Genomic DNA, 21,978 nt, shown 5'->3' on the forward strand with positions numbered 1-21,978 from the left:
TGAGAGCGAGGTTTGCCGCGGTTTGTACTCTCAGCGAAACTCGTCACATACACAGATATGTAACCGCTTCTCTGCTCTACATCCCTCTTAACGGTCTGGCCCTCCTATGTACGTCAATGGCAGCAAAGTGTGTGCTTCGGGCTGCAGAGTGTGTCAATCATTAATGAAACCCGTCCCACCGTCTCAGGTTTCCTTCGGGAGAGGAGTGGGACAGGAGGGAGGAGGTGGAAGGAGCTCGGGGGTTAAAGATAACAGGATTAGGAGAGCAGCGTACATTATACTGTAACACAGCACTCACACTTTTTCTCTTTTCTCCTCTCTCCCCGCTCACAGTTGCAGACAGAAGACAATGTTGTTGATGGCCTCATCATTGAAACCTTCGTTTTTCTGAAGACCTGCCAAAAAAGTCCAACAACAACGACGACGACGAGTTGACTTTGGGACAGTCTCTACTCACCACCATGGGATACTTGAATCCTAAAGTTGGCCTTGTGTGAATCCTGCGGAGGCCCCTTTTTTTTATTGTCCTTGCTCAAAGTCCCCACTTCTTCCAACCTGCTGTATTTATGTTCACAGCCACCATATTCTCACTATGGATTCTCAAAGACTTGCCCCCCTGTTGGATCCAAGTCTTGGACACAGTCCCCACCACTTTGGATTAGAAGCGCTGACAGAGCACCCAACCCGGAGAATAGTTTGACTCTATCGTTCTAGCACTATCTTTTCACTCCCCTTCTCTCTCTCTCTCCCCTTGATGGATCATTGGCCGAGTTACCAACAGTTGATATGGATGGGAGGACTGACAGTTGGCTACAATCCACAGCTTGGACGATAATATTCTGGACATCTTTTTCCCTCCTTTTTCCGATGGCACGATAAGAGTTTCATCATCTGAAAGATGGGAAAGAGACATTGCAACAATTCTATGTGTTGGTTGCATCTGAAATCATGGAGATATCCGTCACGTGATTGCACAATATAAGTTGTTTTGTTTCATCGTATTTTGGATATTTTTGCAGCTTGCTTGAGTTTTCTTTTCTTCATATATTTACAGAAACACTGCAGGATCCGTTTGTGCTCTCCCACAGGCCCTAACGTAGGCCTGTTTGGCCTTACAGAAGGGCCCCTTTAAGGGACACAAGGGAGGTACCTGAAACTTTTATATTTAATATCCTTTCTTACCAAGAGAAACGAGAGAGAAGCGACGTTCGTTCATAGTGTTGTGGTGGCATGGCAGCAGAGCACGGCGAGCTGCTGGCTGAGATGGCCACGGTCGGGCGTTTGAGTGCCACCGAACGCCTGAAGCACGCCCAGAAGCGGCGCACTCAGCAGCTCAAGGGATGGGCGCAGATGGAGAAGGATTCAACGCGAGGGTCAAGGGCCAAAGCGGATAAGAAGAAGGCGCGCACCACCAAAGTTACTTTCCCCAAGTCCATCACACTGCTAGATGCAACTGCACGCAATGACCTGGAGGAGGGTAGGTAGAAACGCACACACACACTCACCGATACAAGTCATTTAGAAGTACTACCAGACTATTCTGTACTCGACCATACTGCCCAGACCAATCAATATCCTGTAACCTACTATGACCTCTGCATTTGGCTCATTGGTGTTGTGTTGCTCTTGGTTTTTCCTGATATGAAGCACGTGTCCGCCAACGGCATGGTGCTCCATAAAATGCGACTCAAAGGAAGTGAAACGTGTCACATTTGAATTGTAGTAGGAGAGGCATTTGGTTTTCAATGGCGTTGGTCAAGGCTAATTATATAGTGTCAAAGGTTCTAAGTTCATTGTGAACACACTGGCATGCACACCATATTATTTGTTGTATCTATTTAATTTGGGGCAGAGAGATGTGTGCAAAGTGTTATAACGTTGATGTGGAAAGCACTCTGCCCAGGTGGTTAGTTCTAATGGTCTGTCTGTCTTTCTTCTCCTTCTAGTGAGGGAGCTTCTTAACAGTGGTGTCAGCCCAGATCTGGTCAACGAGGATGGACTGACAGCCCTACATCAGGTACAGACACACACACATACACACACACACACACACCTAGGACAAGATCCCTCACTGGCCTCCCACCCGCACACACTGCCAGTTGTGTTCACTAGAACGCATGACTAAGCCAGTGATATGTTGACAAGGGAGTAAATATGTTGCCCCCGTGCCACTCGTGTGTTCCACCTAATTATTCCTTTATTGTCATCTAGCACCTCACTGTTTACTGTAAACACACCTGTGCCAGCATTTAGGGATTTAAGTGCCTGCCTGTTAAGCGTACCCACTCCCACAGCAGCTCACACACACACACACACACACACACACACACACACACACACACACACACACACACACACACACACACACACACACACACACACACTCACAGCCTTGCAATAGATGGGGTGAGGTTACCTACACGGTTTTACACCAACGCTATGTGACCTTAGCGAGGCAGGTCACATTTTGAGCAGCGTGTGTGTTGATGTTGTGTGCGGTCACGGCTCTGTGCTCACTAAGTACTGTTTGCCTTTATTTTGTCTGAACCGTAACTTATCTTAAGTCAGTTTACATGAACACACTGATTCGTTCCGAGGGCCGGCGTTTTTCAGGCTTACATTCCTTTCCTGAACATTTACAGTCTGATTTAGAAGAAACCATCGTAAAAACATTCCTGTGTTTCGTTTGCCGGGACCTTGAAACACACAAATCTAAAGCGACACAGACATCTTTACAATTCCGATGGGCACTTTCTCTCCCTTCTGGTTTTCCCATCTGTGTCGTTTATGTCTCTTTATGAATTAACTACTATGAATTCATGAGAGGGGTATTTGTGAGCACAGAGAACTCTTTTTAGAAGTTGACCCTGCTCTTTTCCTTGGAAAACTTGGTGTTTACACAGCAGAGGGCTGGGCCATGCATGCAAATTCTTATATTACTCAAACCATTGTATTAGCTGCCATAAATAATAATGTATGAATTAATCCATTTCTCTTAATGCTTGTTTGCCTATAGTACAAGTTTTCTGTCACCGTCTATGCCTGTTTTGTGCTGTCTGTGCTTCCCTTTGCATTCATACGTGTATACGTTTTCATACATATCTACATCTTTCCTGCTCTTCTCAGTGCTGCATAGATGATTTTGTGGAGATGGTGCAGTGCCTGCTGGACGCTGGTGCCTGTGTGAATGCCTGCGACAGTGAGCTGTGGACTCCGCTGCACGCTGCTGCCACCTGTGGACACACTGGATTGGTGCAGCTCCTGATTCAGGCGTGAGTTTTCCCATGAGTTCACACATCCGTCATACCATGGAACGTTTTTCCTGCTTTCATGACATAAAAACAAAATCCTAGAAATCAATGAGCTGATATATTTGAGTTATAAGAGTTATAAATGCAGAATGGATATTTTTTTTCTGGACCAAACCCGACTGAGGGCCTTCTTAGCGAGAGACTACTTTACATAAACAATGCAAATATGGCTGCAGCCTGACTCACAAAACACTTTGCAAGTTTATGAATATTCCTGAGTGGCTGAGTACATCAAGGTGTGTCACAGTTTGGCACTCTAATTGCATATGGGTTTATGCATGTGTATGTGTGTGTGTATGTGTGTGTGTCTGTGTGTGTGTGTGTGTGTGTGTGTGTGTGTGTGTGTGTCTGTGTGTGTGTGTACACGTGCATGCATGCTTCTAGAGGGGCCGACCTGCTGGCTGTCAATGCGGATGGCAACATGCCCTACGATCTCTGTGAAGACGAGGCCACCCTTGAGCTGCTGGAGATGGTTATGGCTGAACAGGGTCAGTAAGATGAGTCACGTCCAGCCTCTTATTTATTCATTGTTTATTTAGCAGGGATAATGCACATTGCATATATTGTACCAGATATAGCTTAAAGCTAATTTTTCATCTGTAGTCTCCGAGCGAAGGCCACAAGTGCTGCGCAGGTTACAGAGATAAAAGATCAGTTGTATCAAAACCTTTCACTTTCTAAAAAGCAGACACAATAAAACACCAAGAAACAAAACAAACTCTGCAATACAAACAACAGAAGAACAATACCAAAGTACACTATCAGCAATCCCAGTACCACTAACAACAGACAGTTCATCAGTACAGTTGAATTGTCAGAAATTGGTGTAGTTTCTTTAAAAGCATTTATTTTCTTACAAGCTTAACACATCTCCATTTAAAGTGTCTGTTAGTGTCTGTGTGCTACTACTGCAGGTGTCATTGGTTATATCCCTGTTTGTGTGTGTGTGTGTGTGTGTGTGTGTAGGGATAACTCAGGATCGTATCGATGAATGTCGAGGGGCTAAAGAGACGACCATGCTGGCTGACATTCAGGCTCTGGTTCAGAGCGGAGCAGACCTGAACGCACAGGACGCTAATGGAGCAACACTGGTGAGACGGAGGGACATCTACTGAATACATGAAGAGAATTAAATAAATGATAAACTAAGATGTGACCGGCCAGGGTCACATCTTAGTTTTATTTTTAACCAACCAAAATCATAGAGTTCTGCCAAGAATTAAAGGGCTGGTCAAAGTCTGGAAATTTGAAATGAATGATTGGTTGTACCTGTGTATTTGTATTCTTTTAAAAAAAATGTTATTCAAGAACCCGGAATAGGGAAAACACAAAAGTAGCTTTTAGAAATTGCTTCCATTCATCTAAGCTGTGTGTTTAGCTTCCTAGAAGTCTGAAATGTCCCTCCTTCAAGTTTATAAATCAATATTGAAGTATAGTTGGTGTTATTAGTCAGCACCGGGGTGCTACTTGTAGTTTCTTAATGACTAGGAATGTCTCCAAAGAAGGTCTTGAGTATAAAATGCAGCAATTTCTCTTCTATTACTCTAATTACTCGTCTTTTACATGACGTGTATTTCTACCGATGGAAACTTGACTTTAAGTTAAACCCTGAAATGTTGAACTGCCTCCCGTGAGGTTAACTCTTAATTAAATGACCAATGTTGAACGTCTCTCCCAGCTCCACATAGCGTCTGCTAACGGCTATGTGTCGGTGGCGGAGCTGTTGCTCGAGCACAGAGCTCTGGTGGAGGCGAAGGACTCTGACGGCTGGACGCCGCTACATGCCGCCTCCTGCTGGGGACAAGTAGGTGCTGCATACAAGCCAAAAGACAAGACCCTTCCACTTTTCTTAAATGACCCATTAATAGTTTTTTTTTTCATTTTTATTTGTTCCATAGATCCAAATGGTGGAACTGTTGGTGGCCCATGGAGCCAGTTTAGACACAAAGTCTGTCCTGGAGGAGACGCCTATGGGTAAGACCAGAATGACTTTTTGTCCTGTTTTGCCTCATAGCTGTAAATGACAGTACCTTCACCTTTTTAATGATGTAATGCTAATCCACTCTTTCAAGTGTAGCCTGTGCTAAAATAGGAACTAATTATCATAACTCATTTCCTAAATGTCTCTCAGTTATAGCTTACTTGTCAGCATCTTTCCTTCCATACCTTCCGGTGTCTAACCTGTTCCTGCTACCGACTTTTCAGACGTGTGTATGGATGAAGAGTTCAGATCCAAACTGATGGACCTGAAGCACAAACATGATGCCATCATGAAGAGCCAGGACCGGCAGAAGAGCACGCTGCAAAGACGAGCCTCTAGTACTGGCAGCAGAGGGTGAGAGGGGACATTAGGCCAGAGAGCCCAAGGATGAAAATGAATCAAAGTTAGAGCCGTTTAGCTTTACTGTGTCCCACCCCCCTCTCTCTCGCTTGTCTATACAGTAAGGTGGTACGTCGTGTCAGTGTTAACGAGCGCTCCAGTCTGTACCGGCGGGAGCACCACAAAGAGGCCATAGTGTGGCAGGAGCGCGGCCGGCAGCCAGAGCCACAGGACGACGATGAGGACAGACAAACGGACAACGAGCTGCACCAGCATGCGACCATGGTGAGTTCAGTGTGTGGAATTTATTTTGTATTTTCATGAAAATAAGGTTTTTTTTTTGCCACATTTTCAAAGAGTTGAAGCTGAATACACTTATATGTATTCTGTAATGTTCTCTTGTGTTTCAGGTTGCTGGCGGTGGAGCCACGTCACGTTTAGAGGAACTCGAGGCTGCAGACAGGAAAATTGTGTCCAGTGTAGGCAATGGAGGGACCTCTGTTTCTCTGGCCTCCTCTGTACCCGGAGAGCTGTGGAGTGGTGGTCTCATGGACCGTAGCGCCTCGTACCAGCTCAGCTCTGCATCTGGAGCTGGCTTGGGGTCTACAGAGGGGGCGGACAGTATGACTCGGGAGAAATCGCACCATACACTGGCTGACCTGAAACGCCAGCGGGCAGCCGCCAAGCTCAATAAGTACCCGGCACCTCCCCCACCGCTGCCTCCTTCCTTAGAGGAGGAGCCTTCTGGAGCGGCGGCCGAGGTGGCAAACGCTCAGGCCCAGCCAGAGAGCCACACGACCCCCAGCGCAGAGGAGGAAGCCTCCCCGAGCCAGGTATACTTCATCCCAGCCAGCGGAGACCCTCCTCTGCTGAAACTCAGAGCCCCTGAGGAGGACCAGTCCAACAATAAGGAGCCTTGCTGTGGACTCATGTAGACAGTCTAACACACACACACACACACACATTGCCTACAGAGTAGAGAAGCTAGGCATTTTACACTCCAAAGTGGCAAAAACCTTTCCTGCTTGAATTGAGTCTTTGAAGACTGCAAGTTAAGGCCACATGCCAATGAGGGTTTGATCTACACGGCATTTCAGAGAGCTGAAGAGGAATCTTTACACTTATTTGTCATTTACTTATCTTCTTTTTTCGATACAATACACACTTTACACTAAAGGTCCTAGCATTCCCTGTCGCTTCCTCTCATTTAGTGACCGCCTTGTTATGTGTCTATCTAGTGACTCAGAGGAGAACTACAGATTTCTAGTTTTGCACAAGCAAATATTTACTTTGCCCGGTCTTTGTTCATGACCTTAACTTGTCTCTTACTTGCACTGCTCAACTACTATAGATTGACATTTCATTGAAAAGCCTTGAAAAAAAGTTGAACAAACTGCAAAAAGCTGAATTTGAATTAGCAGTTCAGGATTATTTGTTTTAAATTAAGAATGAGATTAAAGTGCTATGAGGGTACATGATGCATTTACATGATAAGACGGGTTATTTGTGGTTGAGAGATAGTTTGGTCGTGATAGATTCAGTATACGGAATAGCTACTCTGAATTTACATTAACGCAAAGATGAAAACAAGGACTGTTCCCTTGCTTGATTTCTTTTTTTTTCTTTCTTTTTTTTATTACTTTTCCAGTGCACAGAAAAGCCTACATTTCAACATTTGTAATGGTGCAATTTGTAAATCAACTGTTTGTCACTAAAATACTATGTGAGATCATCTATGTATATTTAAATCGGTGGAAAATGTACTCAGCCCCTCATTATCATTTCTAGATTTCTATTTTTTGTCAGTATTTCTATTTTTCTACTCTCTGAATGGAATCACATTATTTATTCTATCTGATACTGAATATGGCTGGTGGTGTACAGTGTACATTTTTTTTTTTTTTTTTAAAGACTAAAGTATGATGGCAACATTTATCGAAGAGATGATATATCGCTTTTCCTTTTTTGTCAAACCAAGTGAACTTGTCATATGATTTTTTTTTTTTTTTTTGTCAGAGGTTGGTGCCTTCTTTAGGTGGCAGGTCTGATATACTGTAGGTTTGCAATGCTTGCACAAAGTCCCACATGTAAAATTGACGAGCAGTGGTGGGATAAAATGATATATTGTCCTCCAGCTGTCAGTGCACTCTAATTTCTGTATTGCAATTCAGTTTTGTTCATGATTTTCACTGAGCCCTGTTTAGAAAAACAAAATATAAATGTTCAATCGATTTCTGTATTTTCCTTTTTTTCCCAAGTGGATTTCTTCAATGAATCTGAGCATTACGTCTCTGGGTATCGTTTAAAGGGACGGAGTCAGATAACCATGTTTGTTTTCTTTTTGTTTATACATTAGTCAGGGTCAAATAATGGCCCCATGACGAGCCACGTACTTGTCCAGCCCAGTGCCTTTTCTCTTCCTCTTACATCAGGTGTTTACTCACTTTCAGCACATCTTGAATGTCACAGTCCGCACTGATCCGCCTGCCAGGGCAGCACATGATACACACAGTAAACACCCTACACATACATTATAGAAGCATTGCATGAGGATCAAACTGTTTCATATTATAATGGTACAAGTTGCTGCCTTTATTTATGGAAACTTGGTTTTCCTTTTAGATGCACTTAACAGAATTTCATCTCTATTGTTATCCACTCGCACATTTACGCACACACAGACGTTGTCCCGGATGTGTTGTATGTGGCCTTGGTGACAGCTGTGCATGGGGCGTGTTTGAAAAATGAAACCTGCTTATGTTCTACTGACCGACTAAGAGAGAGCTGTTTTAAAGTATTTTCTATGTTGCGATGTTGATCTGCCTTTAAAAAATTAGGTAAAGGCAAAATGGAACAGACCGTCGTGTGATGCTGCCAAAAATACGCACGGCCTGACACAAGGTCGCCGGTACGTCACATGCTTGTATGTGAACCGTTTTGGATTGAGATATCAAATGTCTTGCCCAAGCCCTTTCCAAGGCATCTGGAGGTTTCTCCTTCTCACACTTTGTCCTTCTCACACACCGGCAGCTAATTCTGTGGCTCACTTTCTCTTCTCCAAAAAAAAAGAAAAGACATTCAAAGGAACTTTAACTGTCCAACAATTTCATTCAAAAAATGTTTCTCAGTCTTGTTTTAAAGTCTGTTTGGGTGTGAGCTACAGTTAAGTTTATTTTTTTATCAACTACATTTATATAAACAATGTAGCAAAATTAAGAAAATGAGCTTTAACCTTTGAAATCTGAGGGTCTTATCCAGAAATCTCCTTGTTCTTTAGGCAGGTCACATGATAGATTAAAGGAGCTATGACCAAATGCTGCCCCATGATTCCTTGCAACACCAAAGCAAACCCCCCAGCAGTGTTGTAAGATACGCTCTCTTATGTCACAGAGCTCGAAATGTAAAAGCTCCTCAGTGGTTTGTACAAATTAGATATTTGTTGTCATTATGTCTGCCTCCAAGTGCCCAAAAATCAATACAGGGGGCTTAAGTTTTGAATGTTTTTATATTGTTGTATTGATACTTTTATATATCTATTGAGGTTTTTCCTCAAAACTCCAATACAATACAGTTACAATCCATAATGAATAAACCTTTTTCAAGTGTCTTCTTACTCCACTCAAGTGGGCTAGTCTGTTATTCCTAAAAGTTAACTCCGACCGCTGTGCGCGAGTTTCTTTTCCCGTTTTTTTCGACGGCACGTAAAGGCATCATTCGGCACGCCGAGAGCCAGAAGCGAGGTCCCTGAAGGAATCCAGCCAACCACGGGCGGAGGCGAGCGAAGGCGAGCGAAGGCGTGGCGCGCCGGGTGGGAGTATGAACTCTGAGAGGCTCAACTGTCAGTTGTGTCAGAGGAGTCATAGTGAAAGTACACACACGAGCTGAGCCGACTCCTGCCTGCCGAACAACTGGTAAGAGCTGATCACACTTTTATCTCTCATCTACAGTCACAGTTGTTCATTCTTGATGCGTCTAAATCTTCTTTCCTCTACAGTCCGCTGTGAGTTTTACGCGTGACGTAACAAACATGTCACAGCATGCAACGAACGGCCTCGCGAGCCGGGGCAAGGTGCTGAATTTGGACAACATGAACCCCAATGTGAGGAAGGTCGAGTACGCGGTCCGCGGTGCCATAGTCCAGCGGGCTCTGCAGATAGAGAAGGAGCTGAAAGAGGTAAACGCAAAGTTTTTTTGGGGGGGGGGGGGGGGGGGGAGACACACGCGCAACACGGTCACACCTCGGTGCACGCGTACCAGAGTTGAGTTCGATAACGCACAAGGAGAAAGAGAAAGAGGCTGTTACTGTCATTAGGGATTCGGTGGAAGTTATGAAAAGCGGTTCCACTTGTTTAAATTAAATGATATCACTGATCCTACACAAAGTCGACGCTTAAATGTACATCACATTTTGGGGTTATTGTTTTCTTATTCACAAAGATAAAAGTGGATATAATAGGCCCATCTCAAAAGGAATCTGTGGTATTTTTTTTTTTAACACAAAGTATTGGATTTGCACACACCAGCTGCTGTTGACCATGAGCAAAACAAGTTATATACGTGCTTTGTTTCCTAGAGATATGGTGAGCAGTTTAGTAGAGGACAGAGAGTATAGCCCTGATCAATAATGCTGGCCTTGGACAGTTTATGCTGAGTGGCTGCAGGACATAGACAGTATAAGGTCTACTTTTCAAAGGCGTAATGCCAGCAGTGGTGGGGCTGTTATGTCCTGCGCAGCACTCAAACTCCTCTTACATATTACTGTGGTACTATCGATCCACCATGCTTCCCTAAGGAAGGTTACACAAGTTAAGCTGTAATGCAACCCTCTCTGCAGTTATGTATGCTCTCTTCACAAGACGCGTAATGATCTGTACGAGGCAGTTCCAAGCGTGTCGGACTACTGCTCTAGCCCGAGGTGGCCTGAGAGGATGTGTGTATCGTGGACTGTTATTATGTAAGAGGAGAGGATACATTCTCTGTCCTCTTTTGTCTTTCTGGTTTGCCCACCTCCCTCCTCCTCCTCCTCCTCGCTGGGGAGAAAGTTCATTGGACAAAGCTGCAGCTGCGAGGCGTCACAGGCCCTTTCTCTGCAAGGAGGTCCATGAACAAGCAGCACCCAGTTCCACTGAAAGTGCTCGAGTTCTTGGTAATCCACTGGGTTTTTTTCCTCCTCTTATAAAAGGAAAAACAAACTTATTTGCCAGGAATAACTGGAATCATTGGCTGCAGCGCCGGAAAGTGTTTCCTCGTGAATTATACAGGTTTATTTTAGACAGGTCCAATCCAAAGTCCAGAGGAGAGATTGCAATTGTACACCCGTACATTAGTTTATACATTTATTATACTGAACGTGAGTGAAAGCAATCTGACTTGTAAAATCCGGGAGTTTTCTGAGGGGTCAGAAGGGTTAACATCACTACAGCGGTCTGCGGGTGAGCTTCCTGTCAGATCTGTGACTGGAACACTTTTACTGATGGCTCAGCGGATTTTATGCAAGTGTGTGTTTGTGCAGGCGTGCACTGGTGTGGGGAGGACCCTTATAAATCCTAACCCAGACATCTGGCATGATCCATGACAATGGAGCAGTGACAATATTGAGAAATACATAAGAGGTTTTTTTTTAGTAGAAGTATTCAGGTCAGAGTTTCTTGGCCTGGCTCGCTGCTGTAATCAGTGCCTGGTGCTGGGCGAGCAGGAGGACCGGCTCCTCTGGCTCCCAGACAACAGCGGCCTCTTTGTTGCTCGAGAACAAGGCCGGGGACGAGGACTAAAAAGTAAAACGTGCTGCATCCACTTACTTAGATTTCAAACAAACTGGCATCTGATTTTCCGCGTGAGCCCAAAGAATCTTGTGGGCGCGGCTCTTTTAATCACACAAGGCCATAGAGCGGATAGTATTGACTCAGTCAAAAGTAAAGTTCTCCCTGTGCCCTTGTGAGACCTTTAAGCCTGGTATTTTAAAAAGGTAAATGTGCTTGACTTGACTTGAAAAGGGTTTATTGTAAAACTAATATTCTTAGCAGAGTCTAATCCTGAAATGTACATGAAAGGCTATATTTGGATGTGTTTGGTTGAGACGGGTCTTTCACTTCCTCTGTGCTCTACAGCGAGAGAAGCAGCCACATTTAGAGCTTGAGTATTATTTTATGACAATCTAATTACCGCTATGCAATTGTGTTTTTAAATTCACAATAAGTCAAATATGAATTTCTTTGGACATTTTCAGTTTAGTTTGCCATCGTATTTCCACTGTATTTCACATCAGTATACAGTGAAATGCAATGACAATTAGCTTAATTTTAATCCATAAAGCAAAAACCTTGTGGTTGTCTCGACATCTATTTAAACCTCATTGCTCCGCTCTGGTATGAAGAAGCCGGGGACATCTATTGTCAATTTGATCTCATCTGATAAACAGCAACAGCTGCAGCCGCATGTTGACTCACAGGCACCAGCATACAGTGTGCCGGTCTGAACCACTCAAAGAGATGAAGATGATGCAATGAAGAGGAATAGTGACTTCACATGATTGGATTAAGCCAGCAATTCCTGAGTAAATCCACAACACTAAACAGAAGGGGTTTGTGTCTCCATGAGCCCCAGCAGCATCCCAGCCCAGCGCTTCCTGCTCCAAAGGCCAAACCAGACTCTGTGCAAAACAAAAGATGATTGTGTGTCTCTGGTTTGATTACAACTTAGATGAGCGATCAACACAAATGTGATGCTCAGGGGTCGGCAACCTGCGGCTCCGGAGCTGCACGCGGCTCTTCGGCCCCTCTGTCGCGGCTCCCTGAGTCCTCCGTCCACACGGCGTTTAAGCATTGTTTTCGAGATGATCTCCGTCCAGACTTAAACGCCTGAAAACAAATATCACGTTACTATTCACGTACACTAGGCATACAGTGGGTGCCGGTCCTACTGGTTTTCAAACCTACTGGTTTTCCTTCCGTGCATGTGTTGTGTTTGCTTAACAGCAGCAGCTGTTTTCTGCCTCTTTTGCCAGATTCGTCAGACATTCACAAACATATTGCTGGAGATCTAAAAGCCACATCTCATATATATTGCGGGGATTACGATTGTATAAGTGAGCACTACATCACAGCCACGTATGAAGAAATACATTGCAGAAAATATATTTATGGAAAGATTGCATCAACCTGGATTCGAACCCTGTCGAGCAAAATAGTAATATATTCAAAAACAGCCACGCTACACGATCCGCCACTGGCATCTTACATCATAATGCGCCTTTTCTTGTAGGTGCCTGATCATGTTTTGCAGACCTCCACCCTCGGTAAACTATCATGGATAAATCCAAAAGAAGAAAAGTCACGGAGGAAAATAGAGAGTTTAATTCTGCGTGGACGTATTCATTTGCTTTCACTGCCAACGATGCTGGCTTACCTGAATGCTTGATATGTGGCGAGAAATTTGACATCAAATAGCTTTTGCGGCTCCAGACACATTTTATTTGGTGGAAAATAGAGCAAAATGTCTCTTTGGATAGTAAAGGTTGCCGACCCCTGTGTTAGTTACTAACCCTCTGCCTCTGAAAGATGTCAGCCTGGGATGGACAATTTGAAGCTGTACAAATGCAAAATGCAAAATGTCTTCTACTATGGACATTGTAAGCCTCTACACAAATGTTCCTCACAAGGAAGGTTTAGAAGCAGCTACCCACTTTTTATATTTCAGCGAGAATCAAACTCCCCACACCATTTTCTTTTTTTTTTGCTTTTGCTAAATGATTCTGTGGATGAAGTGACAAACGTACCACCAGTTAATTAGCTCCTAAACCTCCCTCTGTGACCACCTAGACCACAACAAAAAGTGGCAATTCCTCATTAGTTTATTCATTAATGTGCAATATAAATCCAATGTATCCACTGTGCAACATAAAGAATCTGTTCAATCCCCTGTGCAATATTAACAACTATTCAGTCTGACTGTATCATATTTTTTTTCATAACACAATAATAGTTGCGTTCCTTTTTTAAGTCTTGAAGTTTCCAATATATCTTAACTTGTGTGTCTCCTTCCCATTACTTCTTGTTATGTCGTCACACACACTTCCTGTTTGTTAAGGAGCTGTCGCTACATGTAAGAGATGACGGAGGCACCAGGTTCTCACTTTTTCCCCACCGTCCACACCCGTTCTATAACGTGCAATCAAGAGATTTACCTGCCCATGCCTGTGTTTGTCTTTCAAGGGAGTAAAGAAACCTTTCACAGAAGTCATAAAGGCCAACATAGGCGACGCCCACGCCATGGGCCAGAAACCAATCACATTTCTCAGACAGGTAGGACAACTACAGTTTTTCCTCAATTTCATTTGAGTGCTTGTGTTTGACAACCAAGTAGCATTCATGAAAACAGGACTTACTACTTTTCATACACGGAATGTGCCCGAATGCCTGTAAGACACGCGTCTTCCTCTCTCAGGTCTTGGCCCTGTGTGCTTACCCGGATCTCCTGGAGGACAACAAGTTCCCGGAGGATGCCAAGCAAAGAGCGCGGCGTATTCTCGAGGCCTGCGGAGGCCACAGTATAGGTCAGACAACTCCCGCTCACTCCACCAACCACATTTACGTCCCCTCCCTCCAACGCGCACGTCATTAGCATCCACCTCCGTTTGTCTACTCATTAATAATTTATTTGGACAGTCTGTGCACTATTTAAACAGAGCGTCAACCCAATCAATGTAGTGTGTGTGTGTGTGTTTTTTTGTTTGATTCAAAGTTCATTTTCATGTGTTCAAGGGGCCTACAGCGCTAGCCAGGGCATTGAGTGCATTCGTCAGGATGTGGCGCGCTACATAGAGAAGAGAGATGGTGGAATCTCCTCCAACCCCGACAACATCTACCTCGCCACCGGAGCCAGCGATGCCATTGTGGTATGGGTTACACTGTTTATTGTCTCTTCTCCAAAGTGTTGAGTTGGCAAAGGCACGAGTTGATATATCTCTTTAATGCGGCACAGGTGACATACTTTTAGTATAGCTAGCTGATGAATCTGTTTCTGATTCACCTTTGTTAATTATATACTCTGCTGTACTTTGCTCATCTGTAACTTTGCCCCACCCACGTACCTTAGTCACTGTCAATACAGCTTTATGCAACTGAATGACCATAAAATACACTTGATTACAGCACTACAAAATATCTGCTGTTGCCTGCAGTGTTAAACTGTGACAGATTGTGTGTTTGTTACCAGTCACGACGGCTTGTGGCTGGTATTGTTTTGACCTTGTGTGTGTGTGTGTGTGTGTGTGTGTGTGTTATCCTGGAAACCCCTACAGTAGCGGGAACTAAAAGAAGCGGTTTTGAGTACTTTGCCAGGTGTTTATATGTCTGTGGACATATTTTGCCAACGCTTCAGCTTCACAACCGTCCCGATGCAGTCACGAAGCTTAACAGGTGTGTAGCTGAGATCGAAATGAAGGCAGTTCGAATATGGGTGTCGCACAAGCAAGGGCAGCAGGAAGTAGGGAAGTAGGAAAGGGGAAATTGGCCATCGTGGCTCAGCTGTCTCCATGTTGAGAGCCGTTGAAAGGCAAAATGCTCTCGGCCTCATATATATCAACTTTAAATAGTGCAGATGTTTTTCTGACACTGACGGTCTATATGCTGTATGTTCTTTCAAATATTCTCCAATATCAAACCTCAACTTTCATTCTGTCTGTCTTCCCCTCCTTTCCCATCTTCTTCCTCCCCTCCCCTCCCCTCCCTTACAATCCCAGACCATGCTGAAGTTGCTGGTGTGTGGCGAGGGTCGTGACCGTACTGGAGTAATGATCTCCATCCCCCAGTACCCGTTGTACTCGGCGGCCCTAGCAGACCTGGCCGCCGTGCAGATCAATTACTACCTGGATGAGGACAAGTGTTGGAGTCTGGATATTGCAGAGCTAAGGAGAGCCGTCAACGCAGCCAGGCAGCACTGTAATCCCCGCGTTCTCTGCATCATCAACCCCGGAAACCCCACTGGTATGTCTGGTGATAGTCGTTATTGTGTGTTAAATTTAACAGATGCCGGAATTGTGTACTTTCGTCGGTGTGTACGTGCACGCCCGACTTGCATCGACAAACTCTGCTTGTCCTTGTGTGATAGGTCAGGTCCAGAGCAGGCAGTGCATTGAAGATGTGATCCGATTCGCTAAAGAGGAGCATCTCTTCCTCATGGCTGATGAAGTAATGCACCGTCACATTTCCTCAATTCAGAAGTTTTTCTCTCCCTGTTTTCTCCCCGTTTCTTCAGTCTTACAGAGCAAAAATTAGTGATGTCAAAGCAAGTGTTTTGTTTTTCACAAGCTGACTGGCTTCATTCACATCACTACTTCAGATTCAAAGTTTCAACCCACACACACACACACAGCAGCACAACAATTCATTTCCTGCTAATTATCTGTCAACCTCATGTATTTCCATGACCTCATCATATAGATTGAAAAAGTAAGGACAAAAGTGTATCATCCTCGTCAATGACTGAATACATTTCAAATTGACAACCGAGTTTCAAAACATTCAGTAAAGTTAATATATGACTTCATGAAAATGGTAACATTTTCACTTAATTCATGACATGTACAGAAGTTAAATACAGTATATCATTTACGATGAGCACAGGAGCTCGTCGTGGCAGTTTAATGATCCTTTTTCAGTCAACTCTTGAAGATATTCTGCACATTTCAGTTCATCTTATGGCTAATGATGTGCTTTTAATAAAGTGTTTTCCCACTTCAGGTCTACCAGGACAATGTGTATGCAGAGGGCTGTAAGTTTCACTCCTTTAAAAGGGTGTTGTTTGAGATGGGACCAGAGTACTCCAGTACAGTGGAGATGGCCTCCTTTCACTCCACCTCCAAATGCTACATGGGAGAGTGAGTAGCTAGACACACACACAGACGACACTTGTGTATGAAACCTACAAAAGGTTTTCTTCTTTATTAATACTTAAAAGATCCTTGGAGTTGTTACTTCTACAAACTAATAGCTCTTGCTGCTGACGTGTACATCATCTGTACCAAGAGTGTACTTTGTGTTTGACTTCCTCCTTTCCTCTGTTTGCTTTTGTCAGGTGTGGATTCCGTGGAGGCTACATGGAGGTGATTAACATGGACCCTGAAGTGAAGGCTCAACTTACCAAAATTGTGTCGGTGCGTCTTTGCCCCCCTGTTCCCGGACAAGCTCTCCTGGACATGGTGGTCAACCCCCCACAGCCTGATGAGCCCTCCTACAACAACTTTATGAAGGTCTGAGGAACACACCAGCTAGCACACATCCTAGCAGTGGTCTGAGTGTATGCTAACACAGAATGTACTAATATAAAGACCACATCATGTAATCTATGCACAGAAAGCAGCTCATTAGACCTGTCAATGAGAATGTAATTTCACCCACCGTGTCTGATCAGTGAGGCACCAGAACAGATTGCATAGTGCGCGACTGCTACACATGGCGGTAGCTGCGTGCAAAGTCTATACCAATTCATCCCATATAGCCAACCTGTAAAGTTTATTATTACCCTTTTATGATGAGATTTTTCTGATTTACGATGCTATGACTTTTTATGACATACTGTACTATGACATAATAACTTTTTTTTAATGACATATTATACCGTGGCTTTTTGAACACTTTTTTACATACTATACCGGGATTTTCTTTGACCTACTATAGTATAACGTACTATACTATGCCATTCCGACTTTGTTTCAAAATACTTTATGATGACTTTATTTTCGCTTTTTCTGATATACTTTGCCATGACTTTTTCTTGTTACTTTTTTCAACATACTATACTATGACTCTTTATGACTTTTTTCGACATACTATCCAATTACTTTTTCTGAGATATTATACCATGAGTTTTTTTATGACTTTTCCCGACATTCTGTATTATGATTTCTTTCAACATACTACACTATGACTTTTTGACAAGAATTTTGACAAACTGTAATGACTATTTTATTACTCTTTTCAACGTACTATATGTTGACCGTTTTTGCCATACTATACTATGACTTTTTTAATGACGTTTTCAACATACTATACTATACTACTATACCAAGTTATCACTTTTTTCGACATATTCAATTCAATTCAATTCAATTCAATTCAATTTATTTTTGTATAGCCCAAAATCACAAATTTGCCTCAGAGGGCTTTACAATCTATACACATACGACATCCTCTGTCCCGGAGCCCTCACATCGGAACAGGAAAAACTCCCCCAAAAAAACCCCTTTAACGGGGAGAAAAGAGGGAGAGACCTGTGGGAGAGCAACAGAGGAGGGAAATGACAACTGACTACAGAGAAGAGAACAGGTTATGAAGGCAAATCACTGTCAAAATCCGAGAGCGCAAATGAGATCCATGCGCGCGCATGGATCTCGCCCACTGTCAGCTGATAGAGTAGGAGCCAGAGAGAGTTGTGAGTGAATGAGAGCATAAAAAGACTGTCCTAATGTAGGAAGTTAGAGTAAATCCCAACATTTTACATAGTTAATTATTTTACATCTGTATGACTATAAATACTATATTTCAAAATAGCACTCCTATAAGCAAAGTTCTCTAAGTTTTACTGTACTTTACTCTAAGTAAATAATCATCGTTAACAATTTGATATTGAAGGAGGGATTTGGTAATCCTCAAATCATTATGTTGGCACCAAACATCCTGAGCCAAATTACGTAAAGTGGTAGCAGTCAAAGTCTATTCTGAACCCAAAGTTACAGGTCAGATATGCTACAGGAGTTTGGTGCTCTTACCACAGCGTCCTACATCGCTGAGTTCCATGCCCCCTAGTAACATTGAAGACTGGACGACCATCTTTACACAATGCTGACGGCAGCCTGCGGCTTGCCCCCACACACTGCGACTCCCGCCAGCGTGCTGGACTCAAGAGCGCGACTGTGTCCATTCCACAGTTCAAACGCTCACCGTCAGCATTGGCTCAGAGGAACCAGGGCTACTGCCTGGGTGTTGAGTTGTTGAAATCAGGGCCACAGGACATTACTTAGTTGTTGTTAACTGAGGTTAAGTTGCACAAGCCATCTGGCTTTATACATAAGATGACACGTCAACATTCTAATTTATTCGTGACATGGACACACATGTTCCATCCAGCATTCTATTCTATTCTGTTCTCAAGGGCAGATAATGTCTCCTATTATGAATTCACTATTTGCTAGTCCAGTGTTCACCGTGTTTTCCATGGCACAGTTTTCACAAAACGCCACACATTATGACCCATTAGCAGTAATGACATAACACTGTATATTACAAAAACAAACATTTTTGTCTATTGCTTTGCAGATTGCAGATATTTTAAATCATACATACAAGTCACAACAAAAGTTTAAGCTGTTGCAAATAACTCCACAATGTATCCTTTTAACATTGTTAAGCTGTCTATGTTTGCAAATTCATAATCAAATGCTAATATATTGCGTCCCGTGTACTGTACGGTATCTATATCCACACCCAAATCTCACCTGCACCTGATTTTCGGAATTAGTCAATTGATGGATTTAAGACCTTAAAACTGTTTTGAACTGAATTATTTGGTGGATAACAGTTATTAAGACAAATAATAAGTCTTTCTATTCATTCTTTTTTGTTTGGGTGGCACGTTTCACTGCTCTGATTGGAAGAAAAGATTACCCAATTTTCATTTTACTACTATGACTACGATGTACTATACTAAATGGTTTTATTACTTTATTCAACATGCTATACTACTTATATAGACTTATTTATGACTTAGAGGAATATAGCTGAAACAAGTGGTTTCAATAACCACAGATAAAGTCCCTGCACACAAATGATAAGAATATAATCTTGTGGCTTTTTTGGGTGACACGACTTCACACCTGAATGAACTGAATTTAAAGCTGCAGGTCAATTCGGTTCATCTTTCTAAAATGAAGTACTTTATTTTAAGATGCACAATTTTTAAAAGCGTTCTGTCATGTATTTTATTTTTTACTCCATGCAGTCCATATTTTAATTTATTTAAATTCATGTATTTGATTATTAATTATAATTCATCCAGTTTAATTTGAAAACTGACAATAAATATCGTTGAGATATTATTCAATTGCACTTTTTATATTTGATTTGACAGTCAGTTGTTGACTTCATACAGACGTTAATACAACTGTTCGGCTACTTCAATACATATGGTCCTAAATCATCACGCAAGTTAGACGTTATTGTGGCGTTCCGGACCTTTGCGTGAAGAAATTATCTTGAAATGGACCTCGGTGAATTTTAATTGAATACCTCTGTACTACACTATTGCTTTTGATGACTTTTTCCACATAATGTACTATGACATTTTTCATGAATTTCTTTTTTTTACAAGCTATGTTATGAGTTTTTTTGACATACTAATCTGACTATTTAATGCCTTTTCCCGACATACTACACTATGACTTTTTGACAAGATTTTCGACAAACTATACTTTTACTATTTTATTACTCTTTTCAACATACTATACGTTGACCGTTTTTGCCATACTATACTGACCTTTCCATGACTTTCTTCAACATACTATACTAGACTGTGACTTTTTAGCACTTTCTCCGACATACTGTACTATGGCTTTTTGATGACTTTTAAATTATTTATTTTTTATATACGATTGGGTGTAGTTCCAATCTAGACCAGAAACAAAACTACCAGTTTTACTCATTGTTTCTCCTAATGCAGCCTTCATTTGAAGCAGCTAGTTTCCCACAATCTGTCGTACACCTGTACGTCCATGTACTGTATGTTCATAAAGTTTGAAAAAAACCCAACCTTGAGTTCCAAGGGATTTTATTCAGGTGGTAATATACAGTACCACATTGAAAAATCCACTGAAGGGATATAAATAATGGAAGTCAGACTATTCCCATTCTCAGGATAGATATATCAAAGAATTCATGAATACACTCCATCAATCTTTTAACTCTTGCTTCTCCTTCAGGAGCGGACGGCGGTGTTGGCAGATTTAGCAGAGAAGGCCCGGCTAACAGAGCAAATCTTCAACACAGTACCTGGTATCACCTGTAACCCTGTGCAGGGGGCCATGTACACCTTCCCCCGCATCGCTCTACCGCAGAAGGCCATCGACAAGGCAAAGGTCTGCTCTGCACACCCACCATATGTCACTAATGAGCCTCACCCCAATTTGCTTGTCTTGCATGGACGTGTTCAAACGTGTATGTGTGTCCATCTACAGGAGGAAGGCCATGTCCCCGACATGTTTTATTGTATGAAGCTGCTGGAGGAGGAGGGCATCTGTCTGGTGCCAGGTAGTGGCTTTGGCCAGAGAGAGGGAACCTTCCACTTCAGGTTCGCATTGGCTATACCATCTCTGTTCTGTGTATTTTACAGTTTCAAACAGTTTGTTCCTCCTCAACTTAATGATGGAAAATAAGGAACCTATTGCAAGCATACTGTGACCATACATTGGCCACCATACATTAGCATTTTCTGTGCTATAATTGATATATTGCAAAGTGAATCTTCAAAAGTTCATTTTTGGCCATTTAAACCCGATTAGATTTGTTTACATACTTTACAGACTGCTTTGAACCTGTACTGCACAAGTGAATTTTTTGCATTTTTATTAGTTTGATTCCTAAATTGAGGTCATGATGGCAGAATGATCATTAAAGTAATTCACTACACTTGCCATTAACCCACATCCTTCTTCCTGCTGTTGCATCCAGGATGACCATCTTGCCTCCCACTGAGAAGCTGAAGATTGTGCTGCAAAAGATCAGCAATTTCCACATGCGGTTCACACAAGAGTTTTCATAACCATCATCTCAAGAACCAAGCCATTCATTGCCAGTATCTTCAAGTGCCTTTGTAAGAAGGAGGAAAGAAGTCTTAATGTCATCTCCTGCGATAGCTCTCTTAAAATCAGATTTTTACAGATGTCTTCACCGTTTCTGCATCAGTAAAGAACCTTGAAGGCTTCCTTAATTTAGACAGCTAGTGAAAATGAGATGTCCTGTTCTGTGTATATGTACAGATGTGAAGATGTAATCATTTGCATTTGCACTTAAAGTATTACCCGGCCAGGTTTTTAATGCACAAAAGTATGTTATATTGTTGATTGCATGTTATGTCTAGTGTCTAGATGCGTCACTGTCCTGTCAAGACTTATGCAGCTAAATGAGTTAAGTATAAAATAATATCATGTTCGTTGATTAATAATTGTAAATCTAATTGTTTAAAGGCCCGTCTGAGATCTGTATAACTAATATTTAAATTGTTCTTAAATGTGATTAAAACTAATTTCTAGAACACTTTTTTAATATAAAATGCCTCTTACATTTGGAATACATTTGC

The 21,978-nt window shown here is 42.5% G+C and overlaps 2 protein-coding genes across 2 annotated transcripts; both read left to right on the forward strand.

The window, feature by feature from the left end:
- The first annotated feature begins 774 nt into the window (after positions 1 to 774).
- Positions 775 to 7,708, forward strand: ppp1r16a (protein phosphatase 1, regulatory subunit 16A). Its single transcript, XM_079181901.1, has 10 exons — positions 775 to 1,477; positions 1,947 to 2,017; positions 3,127 to 3,272; positions 3,696 to 3,799; positions 4,278 to 4,402; positions 4,990 to 5,115; positions 5,210 to 5,285; positions 5,517 to 5,646; positions 5,754 to 5,916; positions 6,042 to 7,708. The coding sequence occupies exons 1-10, from the start codon at positions 1,231 to 1,233 to the stop codon at positions 6,564 to 6,566; spliced, it is 1,713 nt and encodes a 570-aa protein (XP_079038027.1). The 5' UTR covers positions 775 to 1,230; the 3' UTR covers positions 6,567 to 7,708.
- A 1,715-nt stretch (positions 7,709 to 9,423) lies between these two features.
- On the forward strand, positions 9,424 to 21,925 carry LOC306712115 (alanine aminotransferase 2-like). The gene is made up of 12 exons (XM_079181223.1): positions 9,424 to 9,542; positions 9,626 to 9,805; positions 13,842 to 13,931; positions 14,074 to 14,182; positions 14,391 to 14,524; positions 15,371 to 15,614; positions 15,739 to 15,818; positions 16,371 to 16,507; positions 16,705 to 16,879; positions 20,603 to 20,758; positions 20,858 to 20,970; positions 21,351 to 21,925. The coding sequence occupies exons 2-12, from the start codon at positions 9,659 to 9,661 to the stop codon at positions 21,439 to 21,441; spliced, it is 1,476 nt and encodes a 491-aa protein (XP_079037349.1). The 5' UTR covers positions 9,424 to 9,542; positions 9,626 to 9,658; the 3' UTR covers positions 21,442 to 21,925.
- Positions 21,926 to 21,978: the final 53 nt, after the last annotated feature.

Source organism: Pholis gunnellus (assembly GCF_910591455.1).
Source record: "Pholis gunnellus genome assembly, chromosome: 20".
NCBI classification, from domain to species: Eukaryota; Metazoa; Chordata; class Actinopteri; order Perciformes; family Pholidae; genus Pholis; species Pholis gunnellus.